This window comes from Microplitis mediator, chromosome 4, assembly GCF_029852145.1.
Source record: "Microplitis mediator isolate UGA2020A chromosome 4, iyMicMedi2.1, whole genome shotgun sequence".
In the NCBI taxonomy this organism is placed as follows: domain Eukaryota; kingdom Metazoa; phylum Arthropoda; class Insecta; order Hymenoptera; family Braconidae; genus Microplitis; species Microplitis mediator.
The window spans coordinates 16,267,993-16,287,262 of NC_079972.1; the positions used below are offsets into that span (position 1 = coordinate 16,267,993).

General features: G+C 24.5%; 5 protein-coding genes across 6 annotated transcripts; 4 read left to right on the forward strand and 1 right to left on the reverse strand.

Annotated features, from left to right (window-relative positions):
* The first annotated feature begins 437 nt into the window (after positions 1-437).
* Positions 438-2,932, forward strand: LOC130666701 (E3 ubiquitin-protein ligase RING1). The gene is made up of 5 exons (XM_057467923.1): positions 438-703; positions 816-1,110; positions 1,214-1,859; positions 1,951-2,253; positions 2,350-2,932. Exons 2-5 carry the CDS (start codon positions 868-870, stop codon positions 2,565-2,567), a joined length of 1,410 nt encoding a protein of 469 aa, XP_057323906.1. The 5' UTR covers positions 438-703; positions 816-867; the 3' UTR covers positions 2,568-2,932.
* Positions 2,933-3,803: 871 nt separating this feature from the next.
* Positions 3,804-10,734, forward strand: LOC130666703 (uncharacterized protein DDB_G0292186). The gene is made up of 2 exons (XM_057467925.1): positions 3,804-4,130; positions 9,050-10,734. The coding sequence occupies exons 1-2, from the start codon at positions 4,114-4,116 to the stop codon at positions 10,149-10,151; spliced, it is 1,119 nt and encodes a 372-aa protein (XP_057323908.1). The 5' UTR covers positions 3,804-4,113; the 3' UTR covers positions 10,152-10,734.
* On the forward strand, positions 4,622-9,007 carry LOC130666707 (uncharacterized). Of its 2 annotated transcripts, XM_057467934.1 has the most exons (3): positions 4,622-6,900; positions 7,020-7,903; positions 8,268-9,007. In XM_057467934.1, exons 2-3 carry the CDS (start codon positions 7,377-7,379, stop codon positions 8,269-8,271), a joined length of 531 nt encoding a protein of 176 aa, XP_057323917.1. In that variant the 5' UTR covers positions 4,622-6,900; positions 7,020-7,376; the 3' UTR covers positions 8,272-9,007. The 2 variants fall into 2 exon arrangements, with proteins under 2 accessions (XP_057323917.1, XP_057323918.1); XM_057467935.1 differs by lacking the exon at positions 4,622-6,900 and having other exon boundaries at positions 7,014-7,903.
* Positions 10,735-10,756: 22 nt separating the features above from the next.
* On the reverse strand, positions 10,757-13,156 carry LOC130666706 (uncharacterized). Its single transcript, XM_057467933.1, has 2 exons — positions 12,908-13,156; positions 10,757-12,429 (listed from the first exon to the last, which is right to left on the reverse strand). Exons 1-2 carry the CDS (start codon positions 12,909-12,911, stop codon positions 11,732-11,734), a joined length of 702 nt encoding a protein of 233 aa, XP_057323916.1. The 5' UTR covers positions 12,912-13,156; the 3' UTR covers positions 10,757-11,731.
* Positions 13,157-17,004: 3,848 nt separating this feature from the next.
* On the forward strand, positions 17,005-19,167 carry LOC130666700 (NADPH-dependent diflavin oxidoreductase 1). The gene is made up of 3 exons (XM_057467922.1): positions 17,005-17,220; positions 17,295-18,833; positions 18,910-19,167. The coding sequence occupies exons 1-3, from the start codon at positions 17,132-17,134 to the stop codon at positions 19,133-19,135; spliced, it is 1,854 nt and encodes a 617-aa protein (XP_057323905.1). The 5' UTR covers positions 17,005-17,131; the 3' UTR covers positions 19,136-19,167.
* The last annotated feature ends 103 nt before the right edge of the window (positions 19,168-19,270 follow it).

A 19,270-nucleotide genomic window follows, 5' to 3' on the forward strand; every position in this document is an offset into this window, starting at 1 on the left:
GTATATTTGTCGACAATAATTATTTCGACTCATTTTCTTTATGATATACAGAAAGAGAATATAAAATGAGGTTTGCGGTCACAATCATATTTTACATCTCGAATTTACCGTTGTTGTATTTAATTATCTACAAGTTTTTTTTTTTTTTTTAAACTTGTTGAAATTATTTGAATTGCCGGTTTTTTAAAATGGCGAGATTACGCTTGCGCATAATTGTTAAATGGCCTTTCTTTTTTTTAAATTTATTAATAACTGATGGCTGATGGCACACCCCATTGATACCAACCATCAGAGGACTAGATTGTAAGACAGCATGTATTTGTGTTTAACTGTTGATAAAAAAGAAACTTGACAACATACTTATATACATAAGCAGTAATAACACTACAGTAGCGCTCCGGCAGGACTATGAGTTTATATGGTATTTATTGTATAATCCAGAAAGCAGAGACAAAAAGGAAACCGCACCTAAATAATAACGTTAAGACGTTAACACCCTTAACACCTAACTATAACAAGATGGCGCGCTATTTCTATTAAATTTATAATATATACATATGTATATATAATTTATAACTGTGCTGGACAATTAAATATTTTAAAAAAAAATAATTGAATAAATGAAAATAGGCAGTACGTTATGTTAGTGCTTGTATAAAAAAATTAAAAAGTAATATCACAGATTGTAATTTATTCAACTTTAGTGAGTTTTCCTAATAATAATAAGTTTTAGTTGTTTACAGTAACTTTAAATTAATAATTAATACCATATATAAAATATATAAAAAATTGAAAGTGTGTGTTCGAGTTTTCAGTGTCTGTATTGCTGTATTGTTGTGTTGTTAACCTTAACTTAACAAAGCTAAGATGGCGTCAACAGAGCAAATAGGATCCAACAAAACATGGGAATTATCATTATACGAATTACATCGTATATCACAAGATGCTATTACTGATAATACTGAAATAGCAGTTAGTCCAAGAAGTCTACATAGTGAATTAATGTGCCCTATTTGTTTGGATATGTTGAAAAAAACAATGACAACAAAGGAATGTTTACACCGATTTTGCTCTGACTGTATAATTACAGCTTTACGAAGTGGCAATAAGGTTTAATAATAATAATAATAATAATAATAATACATTTTTTATTAACTTATTTACAATCATTTTTATGTTCATTTTTTTATTATATTAATATTTTTTTTTTCAGGAATGTCCAACATGTAGAAAAAAATTAGTATCTAAAAGATCGTTAAGACCTGATCCAAATTTTGATTTATTGATATCAAAAATTTATCCAAGTCGTGATGAGTATGAGGCTCACCAGGAACGAGTGTTAGCTAAATTAAATAAGTCACATTCTCAAGCAGCTTTAGTTAATTCAATAACCGAAGGTATTAAATTACAAAGCCAAAATAGACCACAAAGATCTAGAAGAGCAGCCAATGAATCAGAAAATAGCAATAATGCAACAAATTATTCTACCAACAACAACAATACTAGCGGCAATAATAATAACAACAACAACAACAATAATAATAATAATAATAGTAATAGTATCAACAATAACAACAACAATAGTAATAATAATAATAACAATAACAATAACAATAATAGTAACAACAACACCAACAATAATATGTCTTCGAATGTAAGCGCACCCACTACTCCAAATCCAGTTAACAATATTGTTACCAATCAAAGTGACTCATCTCAAGGTGCAACAGCATTAAATAATAATAATAGTAATAATAATAACAACAACAATAACAATATTAGTAATGCGGGTGGAACTAATTCAAATTCAAATTCAATGAATAATATTTTACAAGCAGCAAATAGTCCAGCAATTTCTGGTAATAAATGATTAAATATAATATTGAGAAAATGATAATAACATTTAAAAAAAAAAAAAAATGTTTTATAAATATATATATATATTTATAGGTACAACCTCAAGAAATTCAACAACACCATCCCCAAATCCAGCTAATCAAATTCCTAAACCAGCAAAACGTCAAAAAAGTCTACAAAATTCGGAAAATGATTCATCAAGTGCCGAAGCTGAAACTGGTGGTGGTGATTCAATGGTTGATACAGAGGGAGAAGGACCTACTGAGCCTTTAATGCTCAATGAAATTGAATTGGTATTTAAACCACATCCTATTGAAATGGCTGGTGATAATTCACTTATTAAAGCACTTAAAGAAAATAGTATTCGCTATATTAAAACAACCGCTAACGCAACTGGTATATACTTATTTTATTTTATTTTATAACATTATACAATAATATTTCATTTATTAAAATTTTAATGTTATTATTATTATTTTTTTATTTTTTCAGTTGATCATTTAAGTAAATACTTGGCAATGCGATTGACATTAGATCTAGATACAGAACTACCAGAATCTGATAGATTATTAAATTTTTGCATTTATATTGCACCTCAACCTGGCCAGTACATAGTTCTAAGTGGCGCACAGACTTTACGCCAAGTTAATGATAAATTTTGGAAAGTTAATCGACCATTAGAAATGTATTACTCTTGGAAAAAAACCTAGGGAAAACCTCGTCAACTAGTGTTGGACGCAAGCTAGTCATTAAACGCGTCTCTTGATAAATTTAAACAAAGTTAATTTAGATTATTACTTGTAACTTAAAATTTATCAATCCATTTTATTCTATTAAACATTAATTATCAATTATTATTATTAATTACATTGGTTTATTAATTGTAATTTATTTTTTTAAGTTATTGTATTTTATTAAAAATATATCGTAGATTTAAATATGTATACTTGGACAAGATTAAAGTCATTAATTCACATACTATTGGAATAATGAATATATATATTTATATATATTATTAATTAAATTTAGAATAAATAAAAATAAGTAAACATATGTAAATATATATTACGAGCAACATAAACTTTGATTGGATTAACGTAAATATTTATAAATTAATTTTCTTTTATTTACAAAACAAAATATATATTTTTGTGAAACTAAAACTACTGAAATTAATTTATTTTATCGTTAAAATCATGTTATATTATTCTCATTATAAGTAATCAAGTATTTTCTAATAGTCTTAAATATTTAATCAGCAATCATTATTTAAAAACATGAACATGGTATTACTATTTTTTGTTTAAAAATTAATAAAATTACACGAAAAAAAAATGCTTATGTATATTTGATAATTATTAGTTGAATAAAAGTCTTATGAGAAAATTTTCAAATTATTTACTAGAATAGTAAGTTATGTGTGTATAATGTCTACAAAAAGAATAAGAATAGAGCTGTTGATATTTATATTGTTGCTAATTGCCATACCCTCTGATTAAGAAAAAAGATTCATTCCATGTTAAGTGTATATCTATATATTAGTCGATTCAAATTGTTTTAAATCATTTTTCTTAATCAGGGCCATATGATGACAGCATATATACAAATTTTTATTTAATCATATTAATTAAAAATATTGTACCACATGAATATAACGAAAAATAATTGTTTATTTTTTTGTTTGTATGTTGGTTAAAAATAACAATAATTAATACTGAATGAGTATTTGTTATTATAATTGTAATTGTATAATATAAATAATAAGCAAGTTTTAGATATATACATAATTTATAAGTAATGATCTATTTTTTTCTAATTATTATAAATCATTTTTTAAAATTTAAGAACACATCGGACGGGTTCGGGAAACTTCGGTAATGTGAGCACTAGATACACACTTATGGCTTTTAGTTGATGTTGATTTTAAATCCTTTTCAACGCGGCAGGCATCTAAATTCAGTCGCACTGTCTGGTACTGTCCAGTACTGTCAGTAGTCTCAGTTGGTCTCAGTACAGAGACTACAGCACATACAGACAGAGTACAGAGAGGTTCAGTCTTTAATGCGCAATCGCTTAAAAATTAACTTTTATTTTATCATTTTTATTTCATAAATATATAAATATATAAATATTCAATTACCTTTCATTAATTCTTCATTAAGTGCTACATAAATATTTCTTTAAAACAATTTTTTTTGGACAATTTTTTTTTTTTTTCAGTTTTTTTTTTCTTGTTTTTATTTTAAAAATTTAAAAATGAATTCAATTTTAAGGTGAGTAATTGTACAGTGTTTTTTTTTATTAAACAGACTAAATTTTAAATTATAAATTTTATTATATATAGTATAAAAAAAATTAAACATTAATTAACTAAAATACAATTTATTTTGTCGAATTTTTTATCTGATAAATAATAAAATAAACATTTCAGTTAAAACAGTAAAAATGTAAAATCTTAATACATATAAGAAAAAAAAACATACCCACACACGAAAAAATGCATACTATATTTTATGTAAATAAAATAAAAAATTTATTGATTCTTACGGTCTTTTTTCGTTGGTTTTGTTGTATATAGCTTGTTTAATCTTTTTTTCTCGCTTCGTACATAATTTTATTGCTAGTTTATATGAATAAACATATAAAATTGACTGAATACGATGAAATTATTATGTACTTTAAAACAAAATCGTACCAAAATTTTATTGTTACTCTTTTATAATACACAGCAATGTGTTAACTAGATTTAAAATTTAAATCGAAATAGTTATAGGATAATTTTAACGGCAAGAAATATTCAAAGTATAGTGTGTATTAATTATGTTGCATAAAATAAATAAAAAATTATAAAAATTAGAGATAATTTAAATTCATTTTTTATTTATATATTTGTATTATTTAATGTAATCAATATCTTAATCATGAAAATAAATAAACAAAGCGAGTTTATTAAAAGTATAGGTATTTGCATGTATAATATTACTTAAAAAAGTGAGTGTGAGGGTCGCCTACGCGTTTAAAAGATCTACCTAAGCGTATATATATATTTCGCGATTATTATAATACTCACGTTGTAAGTAATGTTAGTCACGTGACCAATGAGAATAGTAGAGAATAAAAAAGGGCAAAAGGGACTCGAATAAGAAGCTACTCCGATGTGATCGGACCATCACTTGTATATATATGTACATGTATATAGAGATAAAAGATTTTTTTTGCTTGCTCTGGTAAGCGTAATGCTTTAAATAAAGGGCTTTGCTTTTGCCTAAACACACTTATACACACTTACACACACACATATATTTATTATATATTTGCTCGTTGCCCGTGCTAAAGTGAATTTATTTAAAAACTCCTCTAAGAAAAGTTAATATTTATTTCGATAAAGATCCATTTTAAGTTAATAAATATATGTTTAATTTTTTTTTTTGTAAATTAAAAGTTTTTCATATACATCATAGTTCATAATTTTAATTTTGGAGCATTTTAGTTACTGAAAGCTGGATAATAACTCAATTGAATGAAACCACTAAATTATTATTATTATTATTATGGTTTAATGAAGGCGTTCGTTATTTATAGAAAAAATAAAAAACATTATTGTAAAAGAAAAAACGTTAAAAGCCCAAATAGATTAACTATCTTGTATCTAAGTAGCATGTACTCTTATACGTACATATTTTGGGTCTGTCGACTCTTTTTATCTGCGGTTCACTGACTGGAATTAAATACATACTCCCTCATTATTTGTAACCAGAGGGTTATTTTCAAATAATTTGTATAATACCAACGTATAAAAATATAACTAAACTTTTAAATATTATTTAACTAATAAACAATTAATGATATAAAAAATAAATAACATATATATATAGTAGACAATGAAATTATTTTACATGTTTAGAATGACCATTTTTTCGGCAAAATTCCGACTGCATTTGTATATATATATATATATAAATTTACACGGTATATACGGGAAACGGTTGCTACAGATGCACCGTTATGCATAAAAGATCAGCATGGGTCAAACGTGAAGAATCGGGAATCTAGGATATATGTGTGTATTCGGTCAACAATGTCATTTAATTCAGCTATAAAATATCTATATATATATATCGAAATAATTTGGTTATTGACATTGATTTATTATTATAAAATATTAATATTTATTATATCTATATGGAATTGAAAAGACATAATAATAATAAATAATATTAATACGAAATGATAAATGTATTTAAGAAAGGATACATAAAAAGGAGAATAAAAAGTCGGTAAGAAAAAAGATGAGAAAGTAATGAAAGAAGATTAGGGAACAAGTTATTAAATCTAAAGACCCGCTTTTAAATTTTTTATTCGATCGTCTCACATTTCTCTCAAGGATCTTTTTTTTTATAAATCCTCATCCACTAGATGTTAGATAAATATATACATATATATATATATATGTCTTGCATTTCGATGTTAAAAACTATAGACACGTTTTTGTTAGACTATACATAATCATATTTTATATTTTTTTGCCTTAAATCTTGGAAATCTTATATCAACAATCACTGGCATTAAACAGTATTTTCTTTATAAAACAAAATTATATATCCATATTCACTTAATATTTAATTAAGCCAAATAAATTTATTCTAGTTATCATCATTATTTAAACCAAATTTTCAAAAATAAACATTAGTGTATCAAATTGAAAGATTGAATGACTTAGTTACAGATGAATAGCATGTGAAGATAAAGATAAAATAGTAGTGAAGTACACAGTGTCTATAGTGGTAATTTTTCTTTAAGGGGTTAGGGGTAGTCAGAATTTTCAAAAAATCGATTTTTTTTTTTTTGCATTTTCTTAAAGTATAATATTTTTAAAATATTGTGTGAAAATTTGAAGTGAATCCGACAAATTCTTTTCGAGTTATTTAACAATGACCAAAGGACGCTCGGGTGCTACGTGGCATTCGAGAGCAGGTAGCTAGAAACAGCTGCAAGCAACCGACCTTTCGGGTTTCATTGCCATGAATATCTCCCCATTTTAATGTATGTATAATTATATATATATATATATATATATATATATATATATATATATATATATATATATATATATATATATATATATATATATAAATCCTTCTACATATATTCACAATTTGTAGGTAGTACAAGAACTGAAAAATAATTTTTGGTTGCCAGTATACCTGTAGTCGTTGCACTGATCAGTCGATAGTTTTGTGATAAATTATTTCTCAAGTGAATTAAATTATTAACCATGGGACGTGATTCTAGAAAGGTTTCAAGAGAACTTCGGAGTTCTGAAAAAATTAATAAGTCGCGTTCAGTCAAAAGAAAGAATGTTTTTAATCCGAAAACAGCCGAAAGTGATGAAAGTATTCAGAGTACATCTTCTAAAAAATTAAAACAAAACACTGAAGATGATGTACCTGAAGACAGCAGTACTGAATTTCGAATAATAAATTTGATGAAATTCGAGTGATGAAAAACCGAATCATGATATGTGTCCAAAAGGCGAAGAATCTTGGTGCTCTTACCAGCGCGCTGAAGCAAGAGGAGAGCTTGATACCTATTCTCACGATTATTCTCCCTTACCTTCTGATGTTTTAAAAGCTATCAAGCCTATATACGAAGGTCTTAGTAATGAAAATTTACTTTCAAGATGTGTAGGTGGATTCAATCAGAATAATAATGAAAGCTTTAACCAACTAGTATGGAAAATATGCCCAAAAACGGTAAATACTAGTTTTACTGTCGTACAAATAGCTGCATACGTTGCTATGTGTATATTTAATGAGGGTATAAATTCATTATTAGTCTTGATGAATACACTAGGACTTAATTGTGGGCCTAATTCTCATCGGTATGCAGAAAGAATGGATGCTGCACGTATCAAAGTAGCAGATAAGCGCGCTAATGATAACACCCGAGAAGGTCGATTGCAACGTAGGCACCAGCAAATCAATATTTTGGAAGCTGCTATGACGGCTGAAGAGCTATTATATGGTCCAGGAATAGATGACTCAGTGTAAGTTATTAAATAATTCTTATAATTCGACATAAATCCATAGCAAAACTTTAAATGCGTTTTTCTCAAAACTATGTTTTCTGAACTGGTGATCACTGTAACTTAAAAACTGCTCGGTAGATTTCAATAAAATTTATTGTACTTTTGAAATACATTAAAAACTCGTGCCTGATCGAAGGATTTTTTTTTTTTTCAAAAATTTCGATTTTTTTTTAACAATAAACTGTCGGTTTTTTTCTCGAAAATTTGAAAAAAATTTCCTGAGGCCTCCATTTTGTTAATTTCGAAAAAAAAAAAAAAAGCTTCGATCAGGCACAAGATTATCTATTAATAAAACTAATTTTTCTTGTCCGATTGATTTTAGATGAATCTCCAAGGACTTATGATGATCACCGCAAAGGACTTCGGGAGGAACGGGCTCTACAAAAACAGCGATAACTTTTTGAATTATTAATTTTTTTTTTTGAAATTTTCGTGAAGTCAAATCGAAACGTGTTCTAATAAAGCTATGTTTTTATTTTTGTCAAATAAAGTAATTAACTACAAAAAAAAAATTATTGAAAATCATCATTTTTTCAGGCCTCTGAGTACCCCTAACCCCTTAATCAAACTTAATAGTTTGTCTACTTTTATCGATATACTGTTATGTACTACGTAGAACCGATTGTTGGCCTTATACGTATAACGTATAACGTATAATGTATACTTAAAACTTGAAAATGTCAATGATACTAGCTAGACGATAAATTTACGCCATTGCTAGAGATTCCACTTGTCTTTTATTCTGATTCCTTGTGTTGTAAAAACTTGTTACGGTATTACACTAGCATACATCCAACTATCCGTACATTTTTTTTCATTTAATTTTCAGTTTTACGTTTATATAAATTGTATCGTTATTGTTATTAATTTTTCATAAACGATAATAGGCAAAGGCCCTCCTCATTTACTTTTCAACCATAAATATAGTAGATTTAATATTTTACTGTTAGTACAGATCTAACACAGTTATAAATTCCATTATAATTACAATAATCTTTATCAAGACCTGCCCTTAAAAAAAAAATATATATATACATTATAATTTTACCTGTTATTATATATCTATTATAATTTATTGAATTAATATAATATCAATAATTTCAGATCATGCATCCTTATGGGATCATTTCTAATAACTTACGTCATCAGTATCCAAGTAGAGCACACTTTTGAAACAGTACACACAAGTAATGCTGCAGTATTAAATCGTTTAGGATTATCACCAATTGAAATACCCGAAGGACATTACAAGAAACGTGTATCTGGACCAGAACCTCAAGCATTGTCATCATCATTAAGTTATTCGAGTGCACAATCACGAATCCATCAACCATATAGCAGACGTCATGGTCATCATGATAGTCACATATATGTGGTAAAATTACCAGCAAGTCCACCTTATTATACTGTTACGAGACCCTTAAAATCAGTGAATAAAGATAATAATAATAATAATATCCCAAGCAAAAGTATTGATGATTCAAGTGTAATAAATCAAACACCTTTAGTTGGATTTAACAGTAATGGTAAACCAGCTAAAATTTATCACTGGAATCTTCCATTAATGAAGAAAATATCTGAAAAAAAACGTTTACATGGACAATTTAAAATTAATCAATTAAGAAAAAAATTTAAAGAAAATAGGAATAAAAATATTAAAAATCAAGATGATAAAAAAAATATAAATTCATTATTAATAACGAAATCTGATATTGATGATGAATTTAATAAAGTATTTAATGTCAACATGAAAAATAATTATAATAAATACAATGGTTTAGTTAATGACAATAAAAATGTAATTTTTCAAAAACAAACAAGAAATAATGATAAATTATTAAATTATTATTCAGAAAATATTCAGCAATCAAACAAAATCTATGGAATTTCTAATAAATTAAATAATGAAAATAGTACACGAAAAATGTATCGATTTGAAGATAGTTATGATGTAAAATCACGTCCAAATAGATTAGCTAATGATTTAAATAATGATAATAATAATAATAATAATAATAATAATAAACAATACCGAATGAAAGCAGCAATGACGTATTATGCACCAATGATTGCAAAAAAAATAACTGGATTGTCGATCAATAACAATATACACAAAAATTTTCCTGGTAACGGAAAACCAAAAGCTTTTTATGTAATGGAAAAGAGCCGTCACAAGCCAATTTACTATCATTCTTTATTGCCATAATTTTTCAAATATTTAACTTGTTTTAAAAAGAATATCTTATCAAATAATAATAATAATAATCATCAATGGATCTACAATAAATGTAAGCAATGATGACTTATATAGAAAATGAAAATTTTTTCATTTTATTTTTAACCGACAATTAAAATAATTCAATAATTGATAGACTGAGAGAAAAAGAGACTTATACACTCTTTTATATAAGTTATTAATCATTTTGTATACTGTAAAAAAATAATAAACTAAAGGATAATTAAATTCGGAGGAGTGAATACGGAGCGATTATTTATTTATTTATTTACGTAATCCTTTCAGAGTAACGTGATTACTTCAAGACTGAAATAATTTGATTTTTTTATCATTATTACAAAAAAATTTTTAAAAACCCGGAATATAATAATATATATCATTATAAGTCATTAATATTTACTTAAATAAAATATGTATTTATGATTTTTAATTAATAATTTTATTATTAATATATAAATTTATTGTAACATTAAAGCTCCGGAACTCTGAGTATAACAAAGTGAATTCTGATTAAAAATTTACTCCAAATTCAACCCCGATTTTTACACTCTATATTATTGTTAAAATTTTTTTATAATTATGAGATATATATATATTTCATCGCTTTAATTATTTTCATTTAAAAATAAGTAAAATTAACGATAAATTTTGCTTTTAAATATCTTAAGAAATGAAAATATTAGCAATATAATTAATATAAGTATGATATGAATATTAGAAAATTAAGAAAAATATAAACTTTTATACTTTTATATAGTTATTTTTATAAAATAAATAAATATACATAGGTAAATCGTCAAATGAATTTTTTTTTACCAACTATTTATAGAAACCTTTGAATATAAAGTAATTATTTTGTTATTTAAAATTATACTTATTTCTTGCACTTATTTATTATTTAATTTTATACAATAACTTATTTCGTAATTTTAAATTTAAATGTTAATTTTTTCTTTTTTTTTTTTATGTTAACTAATATTTGATTAAAAAGTTATATCATTATTCAGAGCATCTATTATCACTTATCAGACACACATTAACATGTACATTGTATAAAATAATGGTTATATATATATACGACATATTACTTAATGTTACATATATTTTACTCACATTGTCACTTTATTTGATTTACTTTTTATTTAGTCGTATTATATTATCACAATATATTATTTTATTATAATTATAATTACTATTATTACTATAGAAAAAAAAAAAATAAATAATAACATATATCATATGACTTTATTGAATTTTGAATTTAAAACGAATTTGATATTGACTTTAGGTCATATAATGACCTATTGTCGATTAATTTACCTAAGTTGATTATGAAAATTGACAATTATAATATTAAGCAAAAAAAGACATACACTAGAAATAAAATAGATAATAAAATTTATTACTGTTTGCAACACGTCCACTATATCAATATGAATAGTATATATATAGATATTCAGTCAGTTGTGTAGTGGGTGTTTATGTGTGGCAGTTTTTAATACTCTTTATTTAGATATACCCAAAAAAATAATGATAAAATTAATTGACTATTAGTATATCTGATGATAGAATGATGTTTGGGCATCAGGTCCAATTAAATATATAGATGTTGGTTTACCATTAAATCCGTAAGGTCCTTTTTTTAAATTTTTTATTAAACTTTGTTTTTTTTTATTTTTGAAAGGTTTTTCCCATTGATATACTGAAATTGGTTTTCCATTACTTATAAAATCAATCGGTAAATTTATAAATGGATTTATTTTTTGGTGATGATGATTTTGAGCAATAAATGATGGTAATTTATTACTATAACCAGGCCTTAAATTGGACGTCGAGAATTTTGGTGGATTTGAAATGTAACCAAGTCCTGGTACATAAAAATAAGGAACTGGTGGTAAACGAACGTAAAATATATTACTATCTTTTATTTTTTTGTTATAAATTAATTTTTCCTTTGCATCATATAACGATGATAAGTATTTATTTTCTGGTATCATATACGAATATTTTTGATAATATGATGATTTTTCATTTAAATTATCTTTTTTTGATTTTAATGTAGATAAATCCTTTTTATCTTCTTTATTGCTGTCATTTATTTTTTTAATTAAACTATTAGGTTCTTGGTCATCATTTTTTATCTCATTATTAACAACAATATCATCCGATAATTTTATTTTTAAAGGTGCCGCCGTAACAGTAATCACAACCAGTATTATAATTATCAAATAAGTCATCATTATTGTGTCTGTAATTCAATAAAGATTTTTATATTATTAATTGCTACATATATAAAAATGATAAAAACTTTTAAACTTATGTAATGTATATCAGTTTATTGAGATCATTTTTAAATCAACACTAAATCATTAAAATAATATATTTATTACTGATTGAATCCGTATATATATTATCTTTTTATCACATTTTCCATTGTATTATAAAATAAATTTTCTCGTACTTTTTTTGTTATACATTATGTTCTTTTAAGTTTTAAAAATATTTAGAGATGTGTGTTTTATATCTTATATAAAAAGAAGCGAAAAAAAACGATAGTATAGTTAAATTTATAATATGATTTGAAAAAAATTTTACAAGATTTTAAAATAATTGAGCATCAGATTATTGATAAAAATTTTTGACCTATTGTGTGATTTCGATAATGATTTGTCGGGTTCTATAGTAAAGAATTTATGGTAATACTATGTTATGGTAATACTATTTACCCATTATATAGATGGTGAGAGGCTTATATATTTGTATACGATATTACAAGGAAGTGAAATCTTAACCAACCGGGTACAATCAGGGCTGTTGTTTAACTCAGAAGGCTCAGAAGTAACTTTAAGTAGAAGCGTGTGAAAATAACATGCTGCTGTATATTGTTGTTTTTAGTTATTACATTATAACGAAAGTTAATAATGTAATATTCTTATAATAATTTATCCATTGAATAATAACAACGACAATAGCAAATGTTAATACCATCAAGTACTGAGTATGCTATAATAATCGATTAAATATATAGACATAATATTTAATCATGATAATACCAGCAAATTAAGAAAGAAGAGAAAAGAAAAAAAAATTACATATGATAGTCCCTGATAATACACGATTTATAATAGATAATAATATTAATAAAAACAGTAATAGTAATCATCAGAAGCAAAGCCCCGATAATTTCCACAATTAAATTTTTATTTATATGTATATACTTTTTTTTATTAATTTTTTAAATAAAAAAGAATTTTTTCATGTTTAGTGATTAAGAATTAATTATCAACATAACAATGTTATTAATTATAATTGAGGAAATGTTATTATCAAATTAAAGGACAATTTATATATATATATATATATAGGGAATTAAATTTTTTTCCCAAGTTAATAAGCAACCAAAGCGACATATACCAGTAGCAGATCCCCATAAATATACAAGAACCTATGCAAGATATATACAACTCAGATAATTTTTGTTTAATAATTGATAATAAGCTAAGGCGCGCCACGCAGTTTTACTTTATTACATAAATAATAAATATTTAAAATATCTGTATTTATATATATTTTTATCAATAACTTTAATAAAATTATTGAAATAAAAAAAATTCAACAACAATTACATATAACAAAGAACGAATGTATTACATTTGCGAAATTTATCTATGGATTATTGTCATTTTTAACTATTCAGATAAATTTTAAATTTAAATTGTTATTGTTTTTGAATCCTTACTGACCTGACAAGAACAAATTGCAAACTGTCATTCAATAATTTAATATAAAATTTAAAAAAAATATACATGTATCCCTGTGTTTATATATACACATATACTATCATTTAACAGAAAATATTTAATGAGGATAAAAAATGACCTCAATGAGTTTTTAATTATATGAGAGATAAATGCAAATTTACAACACGGGGGAACGAAAAAATAGGCGGAAGTCTTTACAGTAATCAAAAATCTTATATATTTATAAACCATGTGAATATTTTTGTAATTTTTTAATTATGCAACATAACATAATATAAAAAAAAAAAAATTAATATTTCAATTTATAATTTATCAATAGAAAAAAATATATAATTTTTTCAATGAAATTCTTTTTTTGTAACATAAAAAAATTTTTAAATATCAACTATAAAAATATATATACTTGATTTGGGCATGAAATCAAGAATAAGAAAACAAATGTTAAATGTAAAATATCTTTGTGCTGTGGAAACGAGTATAGTTATTCGTTCTAGAAATTACATGACGCTGACAAAATGACAAATTGTATCGATCTTATTAGCGGACGTAAACTTGGCATACCACCAATATAAATATATACATATATAAATTGTATTTTATCACAAAACTCAATGTACATTTTAATTAATCATGATTATCAGAAGAAAAAGGAAGAAAAAAAAAGTTTCTATTTTTATGACAAACTGGCTACTATGTAAATTTTTATAAACCCATAAACTTATTGATAAATTATAGCAATTGAATTTATTGTTTAAATTATATTTAATCATTAAGGCTGACAGTAAAATTTTAACACACTAATAAGTCTCGATCATCAACGTGTCGTGTGTTAAAAAATCACAATGTAACGTTGTCACTTAGCAAGTTACATACTTGGCATTCAAGTGTGTTTGAAAACCCGTCTACTACTGTACATATATTATGTATTATAATACACATAAAAAAAATATTGTGCATACAAATTATTACCGGTCATCTTCATTATGACTTGTTACATTCCTAAATTTTTTTTAATCTTATATTAAAATCAACATTCATTTTAATAAGATATAAACAAAACTATTTTTGCTGTTATTGTCAATTAAATTTACTCTATAAAAATTTTAAATAATTTTAAACAAAACAGAAAACAGAAAAAAAAAATCTTAATATGTTATGAGAATTAAAGTAGGTATCTTGTCATATTAAACTGGATTATATATAAGATAATAAACTTGTTGCGGTTTTATATCCAGCACGTGCGAACTGTGTTGTCATTTTTTTTTTATTTTTTTTTATCATTTATAATAAAGTAATTGTTGATTTAGATTTAGATGATAATAATAATAATAATAATAATAATATAATTTCCTCGAGTATTAAAAATTTTAATTTTATAAGTTTGGGCAAGTTTTTATTTTTAAGTGACTCGAAATGTAATATGTTATTGATATTTATATAACTTATTTATGGCTAATAAATGCTGTGTTGTCAATATTGACTCAAAATTTCTATAACTAATCTCATAAACATCAACAGTGTCGTATATATAACTTAAATGAAAATTATTATACGTAAATACTATAATTGCGCAGATCTATTATTACGAAACAAATCCTCAATTTACACAAACCTTGCCGTACAAAGTGTCACCTTCGATTAATCCTTAAAGAGGACAAGGACTCCAATAATATTGAAGGATCCTTATTTATTATATTAAGGCAATAATAATAATAATAAACTATAACAACACTCAAAATTTGAATCAATAAATGATTTCATTAACATAAAAGAAATAAACTTAAAATTGTCAAATAATTTATAAATAACCACTAATGACATTAATTATACATATTTTATAATTTTTTTTTGTTTATTTATTCATAAGAAATGAAAATATTAAGTTTACTAGTCTTTATGGATCACGAGTTGCTATAAGAATGAAGCCTTTTCTTAACGATGTCTTGTATTTAAAGCACGTTCCCCACTACATATTTTACATTACGTTATAAAATCTTTGGTTTATTTTTCTAAATAATACTTTTTTTGGTTTAACTTTCGCTTGTTGTTAAATTTAATATTCATTAATGTCATTATAACATAATTTTATTAATTGTTAAATAATAATAATGATAAATATTTATAGTTTTGTTTGAGCATTTTTATGGCTGTGAAATAAGACATGGATATAGTACAATCATAACACTTATTGCAATAATTATAAACTCCTTACTTATTTATATGTATATATATTGATGTATAAGTCAAACAAGTCCGATTTTACTAAGGTACTTGATAGACAACACATATATTAGAGTTATTTACCATGTAATGACCGTTGTACCAGATAGTCACGGGAATGCCGCAGTAGTAGGACCGTTTTAATGAAATTCACCAACTCCACCGTTTCGCTTGTGAAACTATATTATTCTCTTGTTGAGAGAGAATTACCACGATGTCATGAGAATATATGCCAGAATTGAACGCGCTCTGCATTTTTAATATACAACAAGTCACTTTTAATTTATTTTATTTTATTTTCTTTTATATATTTCGTTTAAGCACAGGAATATATTTTTTTAACACTTGAATCTATGTGACATTTTTAAATAAATTTTAAAATAGATGAAAAATTTTCGCTAATAAATAAATTTACGTAACCTACTTTACAATAAATGATTGAATATCACGAATAGCTTTTCTGTATAATAAAAAGATTTAATAGAAAATACGAGAGTTATTGGCACTTCCTTAGATAATTTCATCATGATTAAATTTCTCTAAAAGGTCTACAAATTCCTCAAGCTCTGTTTCACTTTGACTGTTGTTTAATTTTATCAACGAACGTTTCATTATATATTTATTATAATATATAGTATATAAATAAATATTTAGTTTAAATGTAAAAACTAGTAATTTTTTTTTTTTTTTATATTCAAGTATTTATATAGCTAATTGTTGATAATACTTAACGATAAGTACGTTATTAATATTATCCAATTTAAAAGATTAATCAATATTTAATCTAATTTGAACTTTTAAAAACGGCGCGAAAAAACTGTGCGCATGAATCGTAATCCACATGCGCATGAAGTTGATTAATGAATGGTGTATATTCTTATATGACTGCGGAAAAATTTTAAACATTAAGCTCACATGCTCTATTCATTATTTGTGATTATTTAAAAATTAATATATAGATATATTGTAATGGAAGCTCTTGACATAAAAATACTATATGGAAGTGAAACAGGAACTGCCCAAGATATTGCTGAAGGAATTTGGAAATTAGCGAAGAGGTTATGCATAACAATAACAAATATATACATGAAAATTATTATTATAATAATTATTATTATTATTATTGTTATAGGTGCGAATTAAAATGTTCAGTAATGTCTATGAATGATTATGATATCGAAAATATTATTAACGAAAAACTAATAATATTTGTTGTTTCAACAACTGGCCAAGGGGAATGTCCATCAAATATGCGTAAATTTTGGCGTTTTTTATTGCAAAAAAAATTACCTGATAATTTTATTGATAATTTAAAATATGCAGTACTTGGGTTAGGTGATAGCTCATATGAAAAATATAATTATGCTGCTAAAAAATTAAATAAAAGGCTATCACAATTAGGTGGTACATCATTAATATCAATTGGTTTAGCTGACGATCAACATGATTTAGGAATCGATGCTACTGTAGATCCATGGATACAACAATTATGGAATGAAATAAATATAATATATAATAATATACCATCAATATCATTTAATATTTATGATAATAATAATAAAGAAATAGAAGAACGTTATGATATAAGTATCTTAAGTAATCATCATAATAATAATAACAATGATTTAAATAAAATAGATCGGTTATCGGATGTCAAAGTTTATAACAATATATATATGAGAGAACTAGATGTTAATGATGAACTGAAAGTTTGTAAAATTATTGGTAACACAAGAATAACAGCTCGAGATCATTATCAAGATGTAAGATTAATTAAATTATCATTTGATAAATTAGTAAATTATGAACCAGGTGATGTTATTTATTTAAGACCACAAAATTCATCTCAACAAGTTGATAATTTTTTTAATTTACTAAATAAATATAATATTCCACTTGATAGAAATACTATTATTAAATTTAAAAAAAAAGAAATAAAATTACCATACATTTTACAAGAACCAGTAACGCTTGAACAACTTGCTAAACAATATTGGGATTTAAATTACAAACCAAGAAGATCAACAATTCATTTACTAGCTTCAATTAGTGATAATCAATTGGAAAAAGATAAATTTATTGAATTTACAACATCTGCTGGACAAGAAGAATTATTTAATTATATTAATCGACCAAGAAGAAATATTATTGAAGTATTGAATGATTTTCCACATACAGCTAAAAAATTAAATGAAAAAATATTATTTGAAATAATGTCACCAATAAAACCACGTGTTTTTAGTATTGCTTCAAGTAATAAATATACTAAAAATCAAATTGAATTATTGGTAGCTGTTGTTAAATATAAAACAAAACTTGTCGTACCACGTTTTGGTTTATGTTCTAATTGGTTGGCATCATTTAAAATTTTAAATGATAGTAATGATGATAATGAAGAAAATAAAATTTTATGTTGGTTACAAAAAGGAAATTTTAAATTTGATTATGATAAACCAATGATTTTAATTGGTCCTGGTACTGGACTTGCCCCATTTAGATCATTGTTACTTGAAAGAGCATCATTAAAACATAATTTAACCGATACAGTTTTATTTTTTGGATGTAGATATAAAGATAAAGATTATCATTGTCGCAATGATATTGAAAAATTAATTGATAATAATAATTTAAAAGTTTTTTGTGCTTTTTCACGAGATCAAGAAAATAAAGTGTAATATTATTTAATTAATTTATAAAAACTTTAATTTGTTATTATAATACTTTTTATTTAATTTTTTTTTCATTAGGTACGTCCAACATATTATACGTAAACAAGGAGAATTGTGCTGGGAATTATTATCTAAAGGTGGTAAAATTTATTTGTCGGGTAGTTCAAAAAATATGCCAAAAGATGTGAGAGACGAATTTGTTAATTTATCAAAAAAATTTGGCAATTTCAATGATGATCAATCCGAAGAATTTGTTAAAGAACTTGAAAAAACTGGACGATATCAAACAGAAACATGGGCATAAATTATTTGTAAATAAATAAATAAATAAATAAAAATTAATATTTATATTCATTTATTAATTAACTTATCTGTTAAAAAATGTCTATTATGTGTGACGTTCTCGTCTGATTTCATCTATAAAAAAAAATTTTTAATT

What these genes read in the sequence shown, in the direction of transcription:
- LOC130666701 (XM_057467923.1), top strand. Translation starts at nt 868, where the DNA reads ATGGCGTCAACAGAGCAAATAGGATCCAACAAAACATGGGAATTATCA. An exon ending in CTTTACGAAGTGGCAATAAG is followed by an intron (nt 1,111 to 1,213) that starts GTTTAATAATAA and finishes TTTTTTTTTCAG; the next exon opens with GAATGTCCAACATGTAGAAA. An exon ending in AAATAGTCCAGCAATTTCTG is followed by an intron (nt 1,860 to 1,950) that starts GTAATAAATGAT and finishes ATATATTTATAG; the next exon opens with GTACAACCTCAAGAAATTCA.
- LOC130666707 (XM_057467934.1), top strand. Translation starts at nt 7,377, where the DNA reads ATGTGTCCAAAAGGCGAAGAATCTTGGTGCTCTTACCAGCGCGCTGAA.
- LOC130666700 (XM_057467922.1), top strand. Translation starts at nt 17,132, where the DNA reads ATGGAAGCTCTTGACATAAAAATACTATATGGAAGTGAAACAGGAACT. An exon ending in ATTTGGAAATTAGCGAAGAG is followed by an intron (nt 17,221 to 17,294) that starts GTTATGCATAAC and finishes TTATTGTTATAG; the next exon opens with GTGCGAATTAAAATGTTCAG. An exon ending in CGAGATCAAGAAAATAAAGT is followed by an intron (nt 18,834 to 18,909) that starts GTAATATTATTT and finishes TTTTTTCATTAG; the next exon opens with GTACGTCCAACATATTATAC.